Genomic DNA, 17,565 nt, shown 5'->3' on the forward strand with positions numbered 1-17,565 from the left:
TTCAAGCCCTGAAGTTTGAAAAACGGTGAAGCAACATGCAATTTACGTGTACTTACCTTTATCAATGCCCACCATTCAGTTTACAGAAAACCTGACCTGATGGAGAGAAACGGATGCCATTTCCTGATTCAGCAATGCAAAAATACCCTAAATCAGTTGTAGAAATCTAGACAACATTCAAAAAGTAAAAAATTGTTGCCCAGTGTAATAATAGTGGCAAATCATGACATCTCTGATATGGGAAAGGGAGGGAGGAAATAGGGGAAGTGGCAGACTTTGCTGGCGGTATTTAAGCAGCGGCTAGGTGGTTATCTTCCATAGAATCATAGAACTGAGTTGGAAATACCCCGCCCCCCCGGGTCATCTTGTTCCACCCCCTGCAATGCGGGAAAGCAGCATCGAACACAACCACGCCAAATACATCCCTTTGCCGGAAGTCCCTTTGCCTTCCTGACAGCAGGATCTGAATCGAAGGAACTCGCTTGCCTGTTCCTGCAAATGGGTGTGGTATTAAAAGAAAGGCATTGTGGGTAGGCGATTGTTGGCTTATCTATACGCAACAAATGTTCTTGGATGCATCTTGCTGCCCTTTGGTGGCCAACGAACTACTTCTTGTTCTCTTCCTGATAACTGTTTCCCCAAAAATAAGACGTCTTATATTAATTTTTGCTCCCAAAGATGCACTAGGTCTTATTTTCAGGGGATGTCTTATTTTCCCATGAAGAAGAATACAGTACATATTTATTGTCTAATTGTGAGTCAGCCAGACTCCGTCAGGGCACAGCGAGCAGCAGGCGGCAGCTTGTCCAGGCAGTGGCACGGGCTCCCTGATTTAAAGAGATCTCGCACTGCCTGAACAGCTCCGGCTGCGCTGGGGCCAATCCGTAAGCTGCGTGGCGGCGCCCGCTGCTACGGTCCAGAGGAGTCAGACACCTTACAGTAGCTTCGGGGGCCTTATATTCCGGGGAGGCCCTATGTTTGGGAGAGGCCTTATTATCGGGGAGGTCTTATTTTCGGGTAAAGATAAAGGGACCCCTGACCGTTAGGTCCAGTCGCGGACGACTCTGGGGTTGCGGCTCTCATCTCACTTTACTGGCCGAGGGAGCCGGCGTACAGCTTCCGGGTCATGTGGCCAGCATGACTAAGCCGCTTCTAGCAAACCAGAGCAGTGCACGGAAACGCCGTTTACCTTCCCGCCAGAGTGGTACCTATTTATCTACTTGCACTTTGACATGCTTTCGAACTGCTAGGTTGGCAGAAGCAGGGACAGAGCAACGGGAGCTCACCCCGTCGCGGGGATTCAAACCGCTGACCTTCTGATCGGCAAGTCCTAGGCACTGTGGTTTAACCCACAGTGCCACCCGCATCCCTTTATTTTCAGGGGGGTGCCTTATATTACAGAGAGACAAAACTGGAAGTAGGTCTTATTTTGAGGGGATGTCTTATTTTCGGGGAAATAGGGTAGCTAAAGGTACCAAAGACATCTCAAAAAGATCTCGTTTTACTGTTTTTGTGATAGCGGAGGCAGGAGGATGCTTTTATAGGAGAAGGACTTCCAAGACCCCAGAGCCCCCAGCCGCAGGAGGGGATGAGTCCAGCAACATCTAGAGGGTCAAAGTCCCCCCCCAGCCCCGGGGTCAAGCTGTTGTCGTTTTGGGGTACCCCACTTCAAGTCTCCTTGCAGGAGTCCCACAAGAAGCTGGCAAACAACGTAAGTGCTTCCTATTTATTGATCAACAGAAAAATATATATCTCACAGTGGACAGTCACAAGAGGTCCACTCAGGACACCTTCAGAAATCACACATACGGGCTCCCAAACAAACGACAACACAGAGTCACCCGCAAGCCCCCTCTCGAAGCTCCAAACATAGCCCCCCTTCTGCACAATAAATTGGAAAGGCAGGCCTCACTCAGGTCTGAGTGCGCACCCAGGCACACAAAACCTGCCAGAGGAGGTAAACGTTTGCTCCTCCAGGATCTATTCTCTCCTTACATAAGAGAAAGAACGCCTTTAAAAAACCCAAAAACTTGCTCGCACACATTTTGTGGAAGAATGGTTGGCAGAGTGTGCCAAGTCACCAAGGACTGCCTGTTTTTAGCACCAGTGTTAACAGCAGCAGAGCGAGCGACAGCTCAGAGATGCCTTGACCCTGGAGAGCATTTGAGGTCCCAAGGTACGGTGAGGAAGTGCTGGGAGTCAGGTGCCTTTTTGGGCTCTCTCTTCCACGTAGAGCTGCATCTGTAAATGGAGGCAGACGAGAAAAGCTTTTAAACAGAAGGCAGTGTTGCGAAGTGGTTAGGGTCGTGGATGAGGGCCTGGAAGAGACCAGGGTTCGACTGTCCACTCAGCCAAATGTCTCCTTGGGCCAGTCCCTGCCTCTAGGCCTCCCTCACAGGGTTGTTGTGAGGGTAAAACAGGGTGGGAGGAGCCATAAACGCCACCTTGAACTCCTTGGAGAAGATGAGATAGGGGCGTAATAATAAAACTCATTCTCTCTAAAGCACTTTCATTAAATTCTTAATATTTTAATTTTTATATATTTTATTTAATATTGACTAAACCAAGGTCTACTCAGCAACTAAAAAGGGATGAAGTCCACACTGACACAGCCATAGAGCAAACATCATGCAGGAGAAAAAAGGGGAGAATCTTAATTGAGTTTAAGAAACGTTTAAAAGTTGGAAAATTTGTGGGGAGTAAACCACATGCCTCTTGCTTGCCTGGACAGAGGATGGGGAGAGAGTATATGCAGAAACCAGTCTAGTAATATAAAATACTACAATTAGAACCTTTTGCCCCGCCCACCTCTGGCTCAGGCCCCGCCCACTGCTGGTTGACAACTAAGCAGCAGGTATTATATGAGAACTTTGGTTCAGCTAAGCCTCGCCCGTTCTGCCATCCAATCGCCTTGCAGATGGGTGTGGCCACAAATGCCAAAGCTCCACCCACATATTGCAGGTAAGAATGTGGAGTCCTGTAGTCCCTTACCCTGCCCCTACTGGCCAAAAGGGGGAACTGCAGGAAGTTCGAGCCAATATACAGTGGTACCTCGGGTTAAGTACTTAATTCGTTCCAGAGGTCCGTTCTTAACCTGAAACTGTTCTTAACCTGAAGCACCACTTTAGCTAATGGGGCCTCCCGCTGCTGCCGTGCCACCGGAGCACGATTTCTGTTCTCATCCTGAAGCAAAGTTATTAACCCAAGGTACTATTTCTGGGTTAGCGGAGTCTGTAACCTGAAGCGTATGTAACCCGAGGTACCACTCTATTAGAAACAGCTGCGAACATTACCTATCTGTTCTTGAGATTGTTGCATGGTTTATTTAAATATTAAGGTTCATTATTGTTTCACAAGATGTGTATCTCTTTAAAGGCCAGAGTAAATATCATGACCTAGTTTTACAGCTGTGAAGCAGAATAGGAGGTGCAGTTAAGTTGTGTTAATTAAGCTGTGTCAGCAATTGGGCATAGTACATAAAGAGCAGCGTGTACCTCTCTCAGTACCCTGGTGAATGGGTCATACTTACAGATTTAATGTAAGAGGAAAAGCAAAAGATATTTTTGCGTTTCTTCATTGTTTCCTGAACGTGTGGTCTCCCCAGCACGCTTTCTGCAGTGCAATTAATCTGCTAAATACGCTGTTAAGAAGTTCTCACCCTGGGCCAGCAGGTCCACATATGCAAATAAGGGATTGAAAGTGACGTTCAGTGATTTCGCTCAGTGTATCAGCTCATCTCAGAGGGTGGCCGCATCTGGCTGTGCTCTGATGTCCATTGATCCCATTCTCATCGCCAGTGTTAAGTTGTGGGTGAACATAACAGACGACACAGCAATTCTTCAAACAACTCTTGCTTATTCACAGGCCAGAACAGAACTGAACTGAAGGGTTCAGCCAGCCTGCTTATATAGAGCTCCAGTACAACGTAACTGTAACAACTTTCTGTAACTATCCAATCACTGAACATCACTTTTTATCCCTTATTTGCATATGTGGACCTGAACTATCTACAGTATCCCCCTGCTGGCCCAGGGTGAGAACTTCAGTACATAACATACGCAGCAGAGATTAGCTGAGGCCAGAGAGCCAATCCCAAGAAACCATGTGCTATAAAAGATGGGGCAGCTGTTTGCTGAGTGTAGATGGTCTCAGAAGGTTGTTGCACACACACGCACACACACACACACACACACCTCTACCTCTGAGATGGTGAGCCTTGTTGGCAGATCTAGGAGCCTGGCAGTCCCAGAGGGGGAAAAGGAATTGCTCTTCAAACAAATTTCATTTTAAGAAACAGCACCCTCCTGCTGAACTCGCCTTTAAAAGGTCCGACGTCATCGTCTTCAGCGGGATTAGTCGAGGGTCACGCATATGGACATCTTGCTCATCGGCGAGAATCCAGGGAAAATCCTGGGGTTAAAGATGCAAATAATTTGCTTTATTTGTTTATTTCATATTTTTATTTCGCTTCACTAAATTTCTATACCACAAGAATGTAGAGAAAAACCTCAAAACGGTTAACAAAAAAAGGCCTCATCATTGAAGAGTACTTTAAGTGGAATTTAAATAAAGGGACAGCTTTAGCAACGGTTTGGGATGCAGGGAAAGCCGTCATGAGGGGCTTTCTAATTCAGAAAAACAGTCATCAAAGAAAAGAAAAAGAGAAAAAGAAGGAGGAGATATTGGTACAGCTAATGGAGAATGAAAGACAATTAACTACTAAGCCAGGTGATGAGACTATAAAACAAAATATAAAGTTATTACAAGCCCAATTTTCTATGATAGTAAACCAGGAGATTGAGGGGAAAGTTAAAATGTTGAAACAGAAGAGTTTTGAATATGCTAATAAAATAGGAAAATATTTGGCCTGGCAACTAAGAGAAAGGAAAAAGCAAAATATGATTTGTAAGATAAGGGATGGAGACAAGATAGTGGAAGACCCAAATGAAATAAAAAGGTTGTTTCAGAAATACTATAAGGATCTATATAAAAGAGATAAGGAGTCAGGCCATGATATAGAATGCTATCTGAAAGAACATAATTTACAACAGATATCAACCGAAGAAAAAGAATTATTAAATCAGCTGATTACAGAGGAGGAGGTAAGGAAGGCAATATCAAAGATGAAAATTGGCAAAGCGCCGGGGCCAGATGGTCTGTCAGCCAAATATTATAAAGTATTAAGTGATCAAATAAGCCCAACCCTATGTGAAGTGATGAACAATATTTTAAAAGAAGGGAAGACCCCGAACACCTGGAAGGAAGCCTATATTACACTAATTCCCAAAAAAGATGTGGATGCTTTAGAGGTGAAAAACTATAGGCCGATTTCGTTATTAAATAACGACTATAAATTGTTTGCGGATGTAATGGCAGAAAGATTTTAAAAAGTACTAAATAACAGAATCCATAAAGATCAAACGGGCTTCCTTCCAGGGAGACAATTGAAGGACAACGTAAGAAATGTGATAGATATCATTGAATATTTGGAAACCAGAATAGATAAACAAGCCGCTTTGATTTTCATTGACGCCGAAAAGGCCTTCGATAATGTTTCTTGGTGTTTCCTGATAGAAAATCTAAAAACGATGGGGCTGGGTGAAAGATTTAGAAAAGGTATAGAAGCTATCTATAATGAACAAAAAGCTAAGCTAATAATAAATAACTCGACATCAGAATTTTTCGACATATCTAAAGGGACTAGACAAGGCTGCCCCCTGTCTCCTCTGTTATTTATAATAGTACTTGAAGTACTTACTAAGAGACTGAGAGAGGCAGCGGACGTGAAAGGGATTAAGGTAGGGACTAAAGAACATAAGATAAAAGCTTTCGCGGATGATATTGTATTAACTTTAGAAGACCCGAAAAATAGTATGAAAGAAGCCTTGCAAAAATTTGAAGAGTTTGGAGCGGTGTCAGGCCTCAAGATTAATAAAAATAAGACAAAAATGTTGACTAAAAATCTAACTAAGGAAGATATTGTAGAACTAGAACAAAAGACGGGAATTATGACAGCAAAGAAAGTGAAATACCTTGGAGTGTGGATATCAGCGAAAAATATCAACCTATATAAGGATAATTATGAAGTCACTTGGAAGAATATTAAGAAAAATCTTGAAATCTGGGAGAGATTGAGGCTATCTTTTCTGGGGAGGATAGCAGTTATCAAAATGAACGTCCTCCCCAGAATGTTATTTTTGTTCCAAACCATTCCGGTACTAAAAGGTTTAAAGCAGTGTAAAGAGTGGCAAAGAGCCTTAGCGAGATACATCTGGCAAGGCAAAAGACCACGAATAGAAATGAAAATATTGGTGGACAAAAAAGAAAGAGGGGGATTCGCTCTACCGGATCTAAGTTTATATTATGAAGTGGCGTGTTTAGTGTGGCTGAAGGATTGGATAAGATTGGAAAATAGGGACATCTTGGACTTGGAAGGTTTCGATAACAGGTACGGATGGCACTCGTACCTGTGGTACGAAAAGGTGAAAGTTCATAGAGGCTTTCTAAATCATATTTTTAGGGGACCACTATTCCAAGTATGGGAAAGAAATAAAAATATATTGGAAAGGAAGACACCTTGGTGGATTTCACCAATAGAGGTGTTAACTATAAAAAAAAAAAAACATGGAAGGGAAGAATGCCACCTATGAAGAACTAACTTGGAAGACAGATCAAGGGATTAAACTTAGACCATATGAAGAGATCAAAAATTTATTTACTGGGTGGTTGCAATACCACCAAGTAAATGACCTGTTAAAAGAAGACAAAAAGAAAGTAGGATTTGAAGATAAAAAAATCTAAATTTAATGTAGAAGTTATAGAAGGTAAGAACAAAACACTGTCAAGGATGTACGATATTTTGCTGGAGTGGTATACAAAAGATGAGGAGGTGAAGGAGGCTATGACTAAGTGGGCGATAGACATTGGATATAACATCGACTTTGAGAGGTGGTTGGAACTATGGAATAAGAATATGAGATTTACGGCATGCACGGCACTAAAGGAAAACCTGTGGAAAATGATCTACAGGTGGTACCATACACCAGTGAAATTAGCGAAGATTTATAAGTTGAAGGATAAAAGATGCTGGAAATGTAGAGAGGTAGAAGGTGACCTCTACCATATGTGGTGGTCGTGCTGCAAAGTGAGAGGCTTTTGGGAATTGGTCTATCATGAACTTAAAAAAATATTGAAATATACATTTCCCAAAAAGCCAGAAGCTTTTTTGTTAGGAATGGTCGGAAAAGAAATTAAAAAAGAAGATAAGACCTTGTTTCTATATGCCGCGACAGCTGCAAGAATTATGTTAGCACAAAATTGGAAATCAGAAGTAATACCTAACGTAAGTGAGTGGCAGGTTAAAATGATAAATTATGCTGAGCTTGATAGAATATCAGGAAGATTAAGGGACCAAGATGAACAGAAATTTCATGACAATTGGAAGAAATATTTAGTGTATATGGAATCTAAAGTTCAGGTGACACTGGCGGGGTTGAAATAACTCTAACAGCGGGAAAGGCCTATGTAAAAGAGTTAAAAAGTATGCAACTATATAATTTATTCGATACAGTGGTACCCCGCAAGACGAATGCCTCGCAAGACGGAAAACCCGCAAGACGAAAGGGTTTTCTGTTTTGGAGGCGCTTCGCAAGACGAATTTCCCTATGGGCTTGCATCGTAAGACGAAAGCCCATAGGGAAATGCTGGCGGTCGGGAGCAAAGACTTTCGCCCACAGCCGGCCTTCAGAAGAGGACCTCTTCTGAAGGCCAGCGGGGGGCAAACGTCTTTGCTCCCCCCCACCTGCCTTCCCCCCCGCCTGCCCCGGGCGATCTTAAAATGCTGGCGGGCGGGAGCGAAGCGTTCGCTGCCGACCCCCAGCATTTTAAAATCTCCCCGGGACAGCAGAGACTTCTCTGTCCCGGGGAGATTTTAAAATGCTGGGGGTCGGGAGCGTTCGCTGCCGACCCCCAGCATTTTAAAATCTCCCCCTGTCCCGGGGAGATTTTAAAATGCTGGGGGTCGGCAGCGAACGCTTCGCTCCCGACCCCCAGCATTTTAAAACGCTGTTCCGAAGCGGGGGGAGGGGGGCGGGAACACCTGCCCCAGCCGCCCCACTTCGGAACGCTGTTCCGAAGCGGGGAGGGGGGGCGGGAACACCTGCCCCAGCCGCCCCGCTTCGTAACGCTGTTCCGAAGCGGGGAGGGGGGGCGGGAACACCTGCCCCAGCCGCCCCGCTTCGTAACGCTGTTCCGAAGCGGGGAGGGGGGGCGGGAACACCTGCCCCAGCCGCCCCACTTCGGAACGCTGTTCCGAAGCGGGGCTGGGGGCGGAAACACCTTCTGAAGGCGGGCAGGGGGCGAAAGTCTTTGTCCCCCCTGCCTGCCTTCCCAGGGACTTTTAAATCACCCCGGACAGCGGAGAAGTCCTCCGCTGTCCGGGGCGATTTTAAAATGCCGCCCGCCAGCATTTTAAGATCGCCTGGACAGCGGAGAAGTCCTCCGCTGTCCCGGGGTTTTTTTAAAATGCTGGGGGTGGGACCTGGTCTGAAGGCGGTTTCCCTAGGAACGCATTAATTGATTTTCAATGCATTCCTATGGGAAACCGTGCATCGCAAGACGAAAAACTCGCAAGACGAAGAGACTTGCGGAACGAATTAATTTCGTCTTGCGAGGCACCACTGTACTTACCAAAGGAGTGGAGGGAAGTCCAAGGATCAGTTGAGACTAACTCAGTTATGTATTTTATTTATGATTTGTGAAGTGGATATAATTTGTATAAGGCATGTGGTGGATTTTTTGTTTATGTTTTTCCTGTATATATGTGCAAATATGAATAAAAATTTATGAGGGGGAAAAAAGGCCACATCGGGACAGAAACAGAGACCTGCAAACTACAACTCCCAGGATTCTTTGGGAAGAGCTACAGCTTTCTAAAGTGGTGTTAAAGGGTGCTGGTGGGGCCTTAAAAGTAGGGTAAGGAGCTGGGACCGAAACAATTTAGCTAATAACTAGTGAGTACTAATAATAATAATAATAAATTTATTATTTATACCCCACTCATCTGGCTGGGTTTCCCCAGCCCAGCCCCTCTGGGCGGCTCCCAACAGAATTAATGAGAATAATAATTAAAAAGCGATCAAACAGACATTAGAAACTTTCCTAAACAGGGCTGCCTTCAGATGTCTTCTAAAAATCAGATAATGAGGAAGGGACTCCCAATTCCCATCGTCCCTGACCACTGGGCATGCTGGCCGGTGGTGATGGGAGCTAGAGTCAGACAACATCCAGAAAGCTGCCCAAAATGACATAATTAATAAGAAACCACTCAGTTTTTTCTTTTCTTTTGCATTTTTTCTTTTTCTTTTCATATATTTGGATGAAACAATTAATTTATTCTTTTGTTTTGTAACTTTAGAAAACAGCGCAATAAAGATTTATTGTAAAAATGGGGGGGGGGGACAAAATAGAAAGCTGTCCAGGGTTCCCCATCACAGATTTAAATGATGGGAAGACTCGCCAAATATATCTGAGGCATTCAGGAATTCCAAGAAGCTTCCTGGCAGAAGAGAGAGGCTCCCGTGATTCACTGCACCCTCCCTGTTGCAGAACTCGCGTATTCTATCGCCTCTTACCCTGATCACTTGGATCTTCTCCATGTTGCGAGTGGCAGCTTCTCGGGTGTGCACCAAGACGGTAAAAGTACAGCCTGCAAGAAAGGGAAGACGGGGTGGGTGGGATGGAATCTTTAGAGAAGGAGGAGAGATGGGAATGTCGCTTTAGAATCCAGGAGGGAGGGAGGGAGGGAGGGAGGGAGGGAGGGAGGAGGAGAGAGAGAAAGAAAGCGGGGGAGAGAGATGGGGGGAGAGAGAGAAAGAAAGGAAGAGAGAAAGAAAGAAAGAAAGAAAGAAAGAAAGAAAGAAAGAAAGAAAGAGGGAGGGAGATAAAGAGACGGGGAGATGGAGAGAAAGAAGGAAGGAAGGAAGGAAGGAAGGAAGGAAGGAAGGAAGGAAGGAAAGAGGCGGGGGGGGGGAGAGAGAGAGAGAGAGAGAGAGAGAGAGAGAGAGAGAGATGAAAGAAAGAAAGGGAGGGAGGGAGGGAGGGAGGGAGGGAGGGAAAGAAAGAGGGAGGGAGGGAGGGAGAGAAAGGGAGAGAGAGAGAGAGAGAGAGAGAGAGAGAGAGAGAGAGAGAGAAAGGAAGGAAGGAAGGAAGGAAGGAAGGAAGGAAGGAAGGAAGGAAGGAAGGAAGATGGGGTGGAATTTTTAGAAGCCAGAAAGAAGGGAAGGAGAGACAGGGGTTTCTCTTTAGAAGTCTGGGGAATCGTAGAATTGGAAGGTACCCCAACGGAACGGTCATCTAGTCCAACCCCCTGCGATGCAGGAATCTCAGCTAAAGCATCAATGACAGGTGGCCAGCCAACCTCTACTTAAAAACCTCCAAGGAAGGAGGTTTCCACCTCTCATGGGAGTCCGTTCCACTGTCAAAACAGCTCTGACAGCCAGAAAGTTCTTTCTGGTGTTTAGCGAGAATCTCCTTTCTGGGAACTGGAAGACATGGGTTCGAGTCCTACCCTCCGGAGCAGGAGAACACAAGCTTGCTCCATCCTCCAAGGCTACAGCAGGCCCACAGTCCTGGGACGCCAACAGAGCAATGCTGAAAGCTGTGCCAATACCCTGTGAACTGTGGGTGGAAACTCAGCCAGCTCAGTGTTAGCCGTCGGTCCATATTAAATGGCTGCTTTCCCCCCAGTTCTGTAGTGGGAGCGTGAAAAGCTGGGAAGAGAGGGGAGAAAGAAACTGCAGGAGCCGTAGCTGCTGTCCTGCTGCACTAAATCATAATTAGCGAGGGAGCATTGTGCACGAATGCTAGACAATCTCCAAAGTATTCTCTCTCCCTCTCCCAGCTGTCAGAGAATCGTAGGTTCTAAGCAATTTGAGCGACTGGCATATTTGTTGAAGAGGGAGAACATCTACCCCCCATTAAAGTGGGGATCATAGTACAGAAAGGCGATAGATCTGATCAGGTTGGGTTTTTTTAAAAAAATAAAAAATGGAAATTAGAATTGGGTTCAGGAATAATGACCATCTCAGCACACACTGGAGGAAAGAAGCTATAACATTCTAGTCCTTAAGGAATTAAATAGGTTCTGCAGAAGAAGAACATCTGCTTATTTGTGTGATGCAAAAGAGATTTGTTTGACGGCTTTAAAAGAGCAAAACCTGAGGGTAATTTCTGGGTTGGAACAAGATTGCTGGGAGATAATGGGCATTTTCTTGAATTGAAAAGGAAAGTTTAATTTGGGGTAGCACAAGCCAGAATGTTCAGACTGCTTAGTTCTATTTTTTTTAATGATATTTATTAAAATTTCAGAGAAAAAATGAATTACACAAAAACAAAAAATAAAAATACAAGGAAAATACAAAATACAGAAAAGGAATAAAAAACACTTAAAAAGAAGAAAAGGAAAATGAATTAATCTTTCTAAAGCTTACATTCATATCCTTGTTTCCCTGACCTCCTCATACCTCCCTTTTTTGTATTCCAGTTCAATTATTTAAGTCAGCAATTTCTTTCCCTCTTTGTTTTCTCATGATCCTTTAACTTAATATACTGTAACTTTAAATTTTCATGTGTTATCAGACTGGTTAGTTCTAATAAATATTCACCTAGCAGAATATTTCACCATCTCAAGATCGTTTGGCTGTGACATCACAGCAGCTCCAGCCAACGGTTGAGACAGCTTGCAGGGCAGGTAAGTAACAAGAAAGAAAACAACACCAGCTGGTTTTATGGAATTTAAATCATGCCTATGGTTTGTGTCTTGCATTTGAGGAGGAGGAAAACAGGCTCAAAACATCTAAACAAGCTAACTTGGAAACACAAGCATGGTGGGCTGGCCTACCTGGAGGGTTGTTGTTCAGAACCGCATCGCAGACACTTATTTTCAAAATGAAGGCGCGCAGAAGCTGTTCCACGTGGTTCAGGAGGGAGTCGGAGCTAGGGAAGGAAGAGGTGGTGGGGCAGAACTCAATCACATGGTGGAAATGTAGTTATATAGATTTTAAAAAGCTACCGTATTTTTCACTCCATAAGATCATGCTTTTTTTCTTTTTTTTAAAGAAAGAGGGAAGGGGGTGTTGAAGCGAAGCTGATGAGCAGATGATTGGCAAGCGATCGGGAGGGAGATAAGGGACGCTAGCGATAAAGGAGGCTGCCTGGGAGGGGGGAGGTAAAGACAGCGAACTTGCAAGGAGAGGAGTCAGGAATACTAAAACAAACAATGAGGAGAGAAATTGGAAGAAAAGGAGGAACAAAAAACTGTGCCAGCTAAGGAAAAGACGCTAAGGCAAACAAGAAGGAAGGGGGTGTTGAAACGAAGCCGCTGAGCAGCTGATCGGCAAGTGATCAGGAGGGAGATAAGGGAGGCTAGCGATAAAGGAGGCTGCCTGGGAGGGGGGAGGTAAAAGCACGTAGATCCTCAGGATTTTTGTATTGGGTCACCCCAAATTCACCATCAGATCGCATAGCATATCCATGGCTACAGCCTACACCAAAAAAACCACACATCCACTGTTTCGTGGGGGCGCAATGGCGCAAAAACGTGGTTACAAAGCACAGATCCACATGGATTCTCAGGATTTTTGCATTGGGCTACCCCAAACTCACTGTCAAATCACATATCATGTCTGTGGCCACAGCATGAACCACAAAAAGCATACATCCACTGTTTTGATCAGAATATTTTTTTCCCTTGTTTTCCTCCTCTAAAAACTAGGTGCGTCTGATCGTCAGGTGTGTCTTATGGAGCAAAAAATAGGACACTTTGATTAACTAAACCACAGGGAATCTGAAAAAAGGTGGGGTCCTCAAAATAACTCGTCGGCATCTCAAAACTGTCAGAAACACACAACCATGGCACCAGCCATTCAGCCCACCCCTCCACGTTGGGGAGGGGGTCTTTGGGGGAAGATTCTTTTTAAGACAAGTTTTTTGTGGGGTTTTTTCCAGAGCAGCACTGCCTGTTTTTGTTGTTTTGTTGTTTATCTGTGTTTTGGTTTTTGGAGATGTAGATGTTTTGCCTATTGGGAGAGAAGGTGAAATGTGCGTAACAGCTCTTTACGTTTCCAAATGTGCTGCCCCCCGCAGTGGGGAAGCCTCCAGTCTGAAAATAGCTCTACAGTGGAAATTCTTAAGTCAAGGACGTTGCTGGAGTGAAGCTCTCAACAGCTTCTGCCAACATGGCCAAAGGTGGGGGGTGATGGGAGTTGGAGTTTTGCAGTATCTAGAGGGCCACAGCTGCCCCATCTCTACATTAAGAGGAAGCAGAGATGTGATGGGGGCAGCCAGGGGCAGCAAAGGCAGGAGTGGGGAGAACATTGTTTGGTTCAAAAGCCCCCTCAGCCTCTTCCAACATGGCCAGTGGGGATGGGAGTTGGAGTTACCCATGTTCTGAAAGGCAGATTAATAAGACTGCTCCATTCAGGTTTTCCTTTAGGCAGTGGCGTAGCGTGGGGGGTGCAGGGGGGGCCGGCCGCACCGGGCGCAACATCTGGGGGTTAGGGTTAGGGGGCGCAAATCCACAGGTTAGGGGGCGCAAATCCACGGGTTAGGGGGCGCAAATTACTTGCCTTGCCCCGGATGCTGACAACCCACGCTACGCCACTGCCTTTAGGTGCTTTGTCCACAACCAGGATGTTAGAAGAGTGTGTGGTTAGTTCAATACAGGCATGTGATGAGAGACAACATGCTGCAGTGGTTAGAGCACTGGATCAGCGCCGGGGAGAGCCAGGTTCAAATCACCACCAAGCCACAAAGCTCTACCCACTACACCACAAACTGCCTCTGCAAAGTTTGGTACAGCCTTTTGGGGGCAGAAAGGCCTCACCTGATAGACAGCAGGGGTGGCTGCGTGATTTCAAAGACAAATCTCTCCACAGGATGATGCTCCTTGTCCAGAATGACCACCACCACTTTTTCCACGTCATTCTGAAAAGCAGCAGAGCACAAGAACTTGTTTTTTTCTTACTTCGAGTCTGTTTGTGGAAGAGCTCTGTGCAACACCAAAGTCTGCGTACACCCACACCCAGTTACATTGGTCCAATATTATTATACCTAAAGGTAAAGGTACCCCTGCCCGCACGGGCCAGTCTTGCCAGACTCTGGGGTTTGTGCGCCCATCTCACATCTATTGGCCGGGGGCCAGCGCTGTCCGGAGACACTTCCGGGTCACGTGGCCAGCGTGACAACGCTGCTCTGGCGAGCCAGAGCCGCACACGGAACGCCGTTTACCTTCCCGCTGGTAAGCGGTACCTATTTATCTACTTGCCCCCGGGGGTGCTTTCGAACTGCTAGGTTGGCAGGCGCTGGGACCGAGCAGCGGGAGCGCACCCCGCCGCGGGGATTCGAACCGCCGACCTTCCGATCGGCAAGCCCTAGGCGCTGAGGCTTTAGCCCACAGCGCCACCCGCGTCCCATTATTATACCTACCATCACCAAAACATCTTGGGGCTGGATAAAATGAACCACCGAGTTCCAGTAATTCCCTGATCTTGTGCTGACCATCAAAAACTTACCTTCTCCAGCAAAGGTTTGATGCAATGGAGTGTGTCTTGGATGTACTGATTCAGCTCCGGGTGGCAGGACATCTGTTCAAACAAATATCTCAAGTTGCATATAAATATGCATGGATTTGTCAAGGGGGGGGGGGAATCCTGCCAGACTGATTTTTAAAAGAAATGTTACAAATTAGCAGATTGGGGGAATGCGAGTGACATAATTTAACTTGATTTCAGCAAAGCATTAGGAAGAATGGATACAAAAACCTTGGTTCTTGAACTTAATCTGTTCCGGGAGTCCATTCCATTCCCGAAACTGTTCGAACACCAAGGTGCAGCTTCCGATTGGCTGCAGGAGCTTCCTGCATCAAGTAGAAGCTGCGTGGGACGTCCGGCTTCTGAAAAACGTCCGCAAACTGGAACACATGTTTGCAGCGTTCGGGAGCCGATTTGTTTGGCAACTAAGCCATTCAGGAACCAAGGTTTGACTGTATGCAGAAATGGCGAAACTTACCGGAAGAATAAGAAATCAAGATAACAAACTTTTTATAAAAGAATGAAAATGGTTTCTTGAATATCTACAAATTGCACACAGATAAAAACATTGCCAGGATTTCTGTAATAACCTGCAGTTCCATAAGAGTATATATTTAAAGTAAATAAATAAATGAGCAAATCAAATGAATTTGGATATGCAGAAGTTATTAGAAAATAACTTTAAGGAACCACAGAAAGAGGGGGAAGGAAGTCAAGTTTTGAAATGTTAAAATGATTGTAAAATTAATGAAATGTATAAACCTGAAAAGTATTTTTTAAAATTTTTTTTTAATTATTTCAGCAAAGCATTTAACAGCAAAGCGGTTTAGTAACAATTGGGGATCGGATGACGGTAAAATGATATGATGAGTAACTGGCCAACCTTAAAAGGTATGTTTGCGTGGTCCACCCGAAAGACAGTCAAATCACTCACCTGGACAGGTACATTGTATTTTTTCCTTTTCTGAAAGATCCCGGTGGGGTAGACTTCTCGGACATAAAGGATGAGGTGAATGGCTACTTCCAGGAACTCAGAAAGGACATCAGCTACAACTGGAAGGGAAGGGAATGGATGTAACAGGTGGAGGGTTATTGTGTTGTTTGTTATTATATTATGTACTTTTGTGGTTTTATACTGTCCTCAGATGGACAAAATATAATTATTAAATAAAAAACGAAGTGGGTGGTGTTTGTTTTGGTGCAATTGGAAGGCACTGCCGAAAATACTGGTGAAGGTTGGTCACTGGGAGATTCATGCAGGTCTGTTGCACAGCCCTGATACATGGGTTCCCCTCCCCTTGATTTTTAATAGAGCTGGGAGTCAAAGCAGGTTTCTGTTCTGAAAAATTTGGAGAAAAACCGTGCCGGTACCTTGTCCGAAGTTGAGATCCTGTCGGGTTAAAGTGGTCATCACGGCAGCAACTTTTTAAAGATGGTTACAAAGGGAGTCTCGGTACCTGAAAGACTGATAGCATGGAGATATGAGGAGGGGAAGGGAGAAGATTCTGGATTGTATTCAACCAAGTATTACTCAAAGTAGACCCAGTCTTAAATTAGCCATGAGGACTAGTAACTTTCTTTTTAAAAGCAGGTGGGGTCGCATGCAAAGCTAGTCCTAGTCACAGTGGATAGGTATAACTGACGTCCATTCATTTCAATGGGTCTACTCTGAGCATAACTTAAATTGGATGCACCCCCTAAGGTTAACCTGAAAGGAACCCAATTTAGAGACTGCAACACTAGGCATGCTAGTGGGATTTACAGTGCAATGTAAATGGGGGGGGTATTGGGTTGTTGTTTTTATTTTTATTATGTATTTTGTGATTTTACATCTTGATTTTATTTTGTGAACCACCCTGCAACCCCTGGGTATAGGGCGGTATATAAATTCTAATCATCATCATCAACTTATGCAGATTGCTCAGAAGTAACCAACTGAGACCGGTGCCCTCAAGCTGCTTTGCCTTGCCACCGCCCCCCCCGCCCACGCTTTGCTACTCCATAGATAGGATTGCCTTTCAGAGGGGCCAATTTGAATAAAATATGGGGGGCCTCAAGTAAGCCCCGCCCAGGCGTGGCGGGCATACACAATTTGAATGACCATGCCCATCAACTTTGGAGGGGGGGTCCCAGCCAGCCCCCTCAAATATTTTAGGGGGGCCCAAAAGGACCTTGGCCCTTAGGAGTTGGTTCCTATGGATCTTATTATACCTGGAACAAAGACTCCTTGAATCCGGTGGGCGTACACGGGAGTAAGTCCAGTGGGGCTTCTCTCTGCGTAAACATGCCTGATCGAAACGCACCATTAAAGGTTGCCCCCCCCAAAAAAAAAAAAACCTTCAGCCCCTGCAAAACGCAAGGCAGACATCTGCTCGGGAGCCAGCCTCTCACTGGAGACCCTTTGGGTTTACTCCAGAGTAAAGAGCTTCCGGATCGGGCCGCGAAGCCGCGCGCACTCCGTGCGCCACGAGCACACCCCGAAACGCCTCTCCACCGGTTCCACCGTACCTCTCTCCAGGGCGCAGCGCGGATCCCTCTCGCCCGACCCCAAGCTCGCGGCGGCGGGGAACAACGGCGCCTCCGCCCCGCCGGGAAGGCTGATGACGGCGGAGCAGCCGGAGGAGGAGCTGCCGACCCAACGACGCGGCCGCCTGACGTCCTCGCCGCGCTCCTCTCTTCGCCTCGCAGGTCTTAGCGCCGGGGCGCTTTAGCACCCGTGCGCGCCGCCCATCTCCGTGGCGTTGGCGCGCCGTCTGTCCAGCGGAGACTTAAGCGCACCTCTCCAACAGTGGGGCTATTTTATTTTATTTTATTTTAAACTCTCCTCGTCCGCCTCTCAATTGCTCATGGCTTAAAGGTTGCCAACTTCTCCCCCCTGCCCTGCTCCTATGCCTTTAAAAAAAAACCTGAGCCGAAGAATTTCGCAGATGAATCTTACTGTCTCACTCACTCGCTTGCACAACCCCTGGATATTTGG

The 17,565-nt window shown here is 45.7% G+C and overlaps 1 protein-coding gene across 3 annotated transcripts; it reads right to left on the reverse strand.

Moving 5' to 3' along the window:
- Positions 1-1,712: 1,712 nt before the first annotated feature.
- Positions 1,713-17,249, reverse strand: MAD2L2 (mitotic arrest deficient 2 like 2). Of its 3 annotated transcripts, none has more exons than XM_082230637.1 (9): positions 17,097-17,249; positions 15,960-16,053; positions 15,523-15,641; positions 14,571-14,642; positions 13,883-13,983; positions 11,900-11,994; positions 9,633-9,706; positions 4,318-4,410; positions 1,713-2,241 (listed from the first exon to the last, which is right to left on the reverse strand). In XM_082230637.1, exons 2-9 carry the CDS (start codon positions 15,997-15,999, stop codon positions 2,200-2,202), a joined length of 636 nt encoding a protein of 211 aa, XP_082086763.1. In that variant the 5' UTR covers positions 16,000-16,053; positions 17,097-17,249; the 3' UTR covers positions 1,713-2,199. The 3 variants fall into 3 exon arrangements, with proteins under 3 accessions (XP_082086763.1, XP_082086764.1, XP_082086765.1); XM_082230638.1 differs by lacking the exon at positions 17,097-17,249 and adding an exon at positions 16,926-17,080; XM_082230639.1 differs by lacking the exon at positions 17,097-17,249 and adding an exon at positions 16,800-16,934.
- Between the last annotated feature and the right edge of the window lie 316 nt (positions 17,250-17,565).

Source organism: Podarcis vaucheri (genome assembly GCF_965113315.1).
Source record: "Podarcis vaucheri genome assembly, chromosome: 7".
In the NCBI taxonomy this organism is placed as follows: Eukaryota; Metazoa; Chordata; class Lepidosauria; order Squamata; family Lacertidae; genus Podarcis; species Podarcis vaucheri.

What these genes read in the sequence shown, in the direction of transcription:
- MAD2L2 (XM_082230637.1), bottom strand. Translation starts at nt 15,999, where the DNA reads ATGACCACTTTAACCCGACAGGATCTCAACTTCGGACAAG. An exon ending in AATACAATGTACCTGTCCAG is followed by an intron (nt 14,643 to 15,522) that starts GTGAGTGATTTG and finishes TTGTTTGAACAG; the next exon opens with ATGTCCTGCCACCCGGAGCT. An exon ending in TCAAACCTTTGCTGGAGAAG is followed by an intron (nt 13,984 to 14,570) that starts GTAAGTTTTTGA and finishes GCTGCTTTTCAG; the next exon opens with AATGACGTGGAAAAAGTGGT.